The sequence below is a fragment of the Muscardinus avellanarius genome, assembly GCF_963383645.1.
Source record: "Muscardinus avellanarius genome assembly, chromosome: 18".
NCBI lineage: Eukaryota > Metazoa > Chordata > Mammalia > Rodentia > Gliridae > Muscardinus > Muscardinus avellanarius.
The window spans coordinates 37,737,744-37,742,931 of record NC_137804.1 but is presented as its reverse complement, the minus strand read 5'-3'; the positions used below and the strand labels follow the sequence as shown (position 1 = coordinate 37,742,931).

General features: G+C 51.8%; 1 protein-coding gene across 1 annotated transcript; it reads left to right on the top strand.

Moving 5' to 3' along the window:
* Positions 1–1,898: 1,898 nt before the first annotated feature.
* GADD45GIP1 (GADD45G interacting protein 1) lies at positions 1,899–4,941 on the top strand (the record flags this gene model as incomplete). Its single annotated transcript, XM_080715083.1, has 2 exons — positions 1,899–2,248; positions 4,626–4,941. 2 exons carry the CDS (start codon positions 1,899–1,901, stop codon positions 4,939–4,941), a joined length of 666 nt encoding a protein of 221 aa, XP_080571209.1.
* Positions 4,942–5,188: the final 247 nt, after the last annotated feature.

Below are 5,188 nucleotides of genomic sequence, written 5' to 3'. Positions count from 1 at the left end.
GTGTGTGTGTTACTAGGGATGGAACCCAGGGGCATTCTAGCTCTGAGCTATACCCCCTGCCCTATTTTTTATTCTGTATTTGAAACAGGGTCTCACTAAATTGCAGAGGGCCTCACTAAGTAGCTGAGGCTGGCCACGAATCCCAGTCCTCCAGGTCTCAGCCTCCCGAATGCTGGGATTACAAACATGCGCCACCACGCCCGCCTTATTCTTTATATTGAAACAGGGTCTCACTGAGCTGCAAAGGGCCTCACTAAGTAGTAGCTGAGACTGTCCTCAACTGCGATCCTCTGGTCTCAGCCTCTCAAATGCTGGGATTACAAACTTGCACCACCAGCCCAGCTCTATTTTAAGTGTTTTATTTTGAAACAAAGTCTCACTAAATTACTATATTGTTGGCCTCAAACCTGTGATCCTTCTGTTTCTGCCTCCCAAGTACTGGAATTATAAAGTGTGCATGTCTGACAACACTCTAAAAAATTAAAACCAGGCATGGTGATACATGCTTGCAATCCTAGTACTTGGGAGGCAAAAAAAAAGAGGATCAAAGTTCGAGAATAGCCTCAGCAATTTAGTGAGACCCTGTTTCAATATAACAAATAAAGTAAAATTGAAGCTGGGCGTGATGGTGCACGCTTGTAATCCCAGCATTTGGGAGGCTGAGACTGGAGGATTGTGGTTTGCGGACAGCCTTAGCTATTTAGTGAGGCCCTCCGCAACTTAGTCAGACTCTGTTTTATTATTTATTTATTTATTTATTTGGTGGTACTGGGGTTCCTGGAAGCCCTTCTACCTCCGGGCTACACTCCCAGACCTAATTTTATATACATACATATACATTATTCTTTATTTTAAAACAGAGTCTGAGGCCTGGCGTGGTGGCGCATGCTTGTAATCCCCACGCTTGGGAGGCGAAGACAGGAGGATCGCACAGGTTCCAAGCCAGCCTTGGCTACTTAGTGAGGCTCTCAGCAACTTAGTGAGACCCTGTTTCCAAATAAAATATAAAATAGGTCTGGGAGTGTAGCCCCGAGGTAGGAGGCCTCTAGGATCCATCCCCAGTACCACCAAAAAAATAAAATTAAATTAAAATTAAAAAAATAATAAACAAATAAAATAAAGAATAAAAAATGGGGCTGGGGGTGTAGCTCAGAGATAGAATGCTCCTGGGTTCCATCCCCAGACACGCAAAAATAAATAAGTAAATAGAATAAAAGAGAGCTGAGAGTATGGCTCAGAGGTATAATGCCCTTGAGTACAATCCCCAGTACCACACACACACATGCACTCACACGCACGCATGCACACACGCATAATAAATTAAAGGCAGGCATGGTGGCACACGCTTGCAAATCCCAGTACTTGGCCAGTCTCAACAATTTATCGAGGCCCTCTGCAACTTGGTGAATCTCTCCTCCCCTCCCCTCCCCCCACTCTCTCTCTCTTTCTTTTTTGCAATCCCCCGTACCACCTTCAAAATGAAATAAGAAAAAATAAATTAGGCCAGGATGTAGCTCAGTGGTACAACAGGTGCACAGCATGTACAGGACCTGAGCTCAATCACAAATATCAAAAACGTAAACATAAGAGCGGGGCGCGGTGGCTTGTGATCCCAGCGCCTGGGGGGGGGGGGGCTGAGACAGGAGGACCGCGGTTCGCGGCCAGCCTCGGCTCCTTAGTGAGGCCCTCGGCAGCTCGGGGAGAGCCTGCTTCAAAATAAAGAATAAAAAAGGGGGCTGGGGGCATGGCTTGGAGATAGAACGAGCCCTGGTTCCGCTAAATGAATGTGAATGAATAAATAAATAAATAAACAAATAAATAAATAATAAAGGGCCCCGGCGGCGCGGAGGCCCGCCCGGCGCAGGCGGCGCGGGCAGCCCGGCGAGGCCCAGGCCAAGATGGCGGCGCCCGTGCGGCCGGCGCGCCTCCTGCTCGCGCTGCCCGCGGCGCTGGGCCGCGGCTCCCGCGGCTACCGGGCGCCGCCGCCGCCCTGGCCGTCGCCGGGGCCCTGGTGGCCGGACGCGGAGGACCCGCTGACGCCGCGCTGGCAGCTCGCGCCGCGCCGCCGGGCCAAGCAGTTCGCGCGGCACGGCGCGGCGTCCGGGGTGCCCGCGGGCTCGCTGTGGCCGGCGCCCGCGCGCCTGCGGGAGCTGGAGGCCGAGGAGCGCGAGTGGCAGCCGGGCCTCGCCGCCATGCGGGAGGCGCTGCGGGCCAAGCAGCTGGCCGAGGAGCAGAAGCGGCGGGCCAGGTGCGTGTGCGGGGCGCCGCGCGCTCACACCTCTGCAGATCTGTGCTGAACGCGTGTGTGAGGCGTCCTGTTGCAGGAACGCAGGATACAGCAGGGAATAAAGCGAGATGGTTCCGAGGAGGCTAGAGCGGGGTGGAGAGCGCTTAGAGGAGGAGGTCTTGGGTACGGGAGACCTCAGGTCCCTGGGAGAGAGACAAGCTTAAGCAGAGCCCTGAATAGAGAGAGTTAGGGGGAGATCTTAGGGAGACTTCCTAATAGGTCGAACTGTCAGGGATCAGCGTGGAAGCCAGTGTACCTGGAAAGAGTGGAAGCCAGGACAGTGACTGGGTCTGAAATTCAGGGCCTAAGTCCAACTTGGAGAAAGATCTGAAGGATTAGGTTTGATAGGCTGGAGGCAAGACCCACCTGTGTTTCTTTTTGTTGTTGTTGTTGTTGTACTGGGGGTGGAGGAGGCTTTCTATCTCCGGGCTATACTCCCAGACCGATTTTATATTTTATTTGGAAACAGGGTCTCACTGAGTTGCTGAGAGCCTCACTAAGTATCTGAGGCTGGCTTGAAACCTGTGCGATCCTCCTGTCTCCGCCTCCCAAGCATGGGGATTACAAGCAGGATTACAAGCGTGTGCCACCACACCCGGCTCCCACGTGTATTTCTGATGTTTAACCCTCTTGTCCTCCCAACAGACTTGAGAGGATCACTCTCATTCTACAAATGAGGAAATATCTGGGTGTGGTGACACATACTTGTAATCCCAGTACTTGGGAAGCTGAGACAGGAATGTCACAGGTTTGTGGCCAGCCTCAGCAATTTAGGGAGGTCCTCTACAATTTAGTAAGACCCTGTTCCAAAATAAATAAGATGGAGCTAGGGGTGTAGCTCAGAGGTATCCCCCCATTCCATCCCCAGTACCAAAATAAATAAATAAAAATGAAGAAACGGGCCAGGTGTGGTGGCACACAGTTGTAATCCCAGCATTTAGGAGGCTGAAACCGGAGGACCACAGTTCTCAGACAGCTTCAGCTACTTAGTGAGGCCCTTTGCAACTCAGTGAAACCCTGTTTCAAAATAAAGAATAAAAAATAGGGCTGGGAATGTCGCTTGAAGGTAGAATGCTCCTGGGTTCCATAACCAGTACCCCCCACACACAAAAAAAAGATGAAGAAACAGACCTTGAGAAGTGGAGTCTGGTGTCCAGAAGGCTGGAGCCTCCCTGCCTCTGCCCCTCCCGGGTAGAGGACACTGACATAGGGCTTACACTTCAGCTCTACTCTTCTAACCCTTAATACTCAGGAGTGGGGGAATGTGCGACCTTCTTGCATTCACTCCTGTGCCTAGTCTGGGCCTGGGACGCAGTGTAAGGGCCCACGTGGCACGTGGTAGCTCAGTAGACAGCTCAGTGAGATGCGGGTGACTTGGCATTGGCCTCATCCCATTTCACCTGTCAAGTTCTTTTCCATGGTCAGTGGTAGCCATTGGTCTTACCCAGTTTTTTTTTCCCTTCGGTACTGGGGATGGAACCCAGGGGCATTCTACCTCCAAGCTGCACCCCCAGCCCTATTCTTTTTTTTTTTTTTTTGGTGGTAGTGGGGTTCCTGAAAACCCTTCTACCTACACTCCCAGACCTATTTTATATTTTTTTATTTGGAAACAGGGTCTCTTAAACCATACCTGCACGATCCTCATCTCCGCTTCCCAAGTGGGGATTACAAGCGTGCGCCACCACACCTGGCCCTTTTTTTTTTTCTTTTTGTGGGTCTGGGGATGGAACCCAGAGGCATTTGACCTTCGAGCTACACCCCCTGCCTGATTTTTTTATTCTTTATTTTGAAACAGGGTCTCACTGAGTTGCGAAGGGTCTAAGTAGCCGAGGCTGTCCACGAACCACGATCCTCCGGTCTCAGCCTCCCAAATGCTGGGATTACAATCGTGCCCCACCACACCTGGCTTTTATTTTTAATTTTTATTTATTTTTTATTTTTTAAATTTTATTTATTTTTTATTTTGAAACCAGGTCTCACTATGTAGCTGAGGCTGTCCACAAACCACAATCCTCTGGTCTCAGCCTCCCAAATGCTGGGATTACAAATGTGCGCCACCACACCTGGCTTTAATTCTTTACTTTGAAACGGGCTCACTGAATTGCGAGGGACCTCGCTAAGTAGCTGAGGCTGGCCCCAAACTGCGATCCTCCTGTTGCAGCCTCCCAAATGCTGGGATTACAAGTGTGCACCGCCATGCCCGGCTTGTCTTACCCCGTTTGCACAGCGGAGTTTGGAGAGGCAGGCTGTGGGCTGAGGCCTGTAGGGAAGATGCAGGTGGACAGGTTCTCCTCTGGCTAACCGTTCCCACCTCACTATCCTCCTCTTTCCCCTTCAGGGAGCAACACATTGCAGAGTGCATGGCCAAGATGCCACAGATGATTGAGAACTGGCGACAGCAGCAGCGGGAGCGTTGGGAAAAGGCGCAGGCAGACAAGGAGAGGAGGGCCCGCCTGCAGGCTGAGGCCCAGGAGCGCCTGGGCTACCACGTGGACCCCAGGAGCACCCGCTTCCAGGAGCTGCTGCAGGACCTTGAGAAGCAGCAGCGCAAGCGCCTCAAGGAGGAGAAACAAAAACAGAAGAAGGAGGCTCGGGCTGCTGCATTGGCTGCTGCAGCCCAGGACCCAGCAGTACCCGGGGCACCTAGCTCCTGAGCTTCACTCTTTCCCAATAAAGCCTGCTGCCTGATGGCCCCTTCCCCCAAAGGACTCTGTGTCCTCTCAAAAGGTGGAGACTTGGAGGATCCAGGTTCGCAGACAGCCTCAGCTATTTAGTGATGCCCTCCACAACTGAGTGAGACCATGGCAAAACAAAGAATAAAAAATACAGCAGAGAGTATAGTTTGAGAGGTCAAATGCCCCTGGGTTCCATCCCCAGACCCGCCAAAAAAAAAGGTGCTTC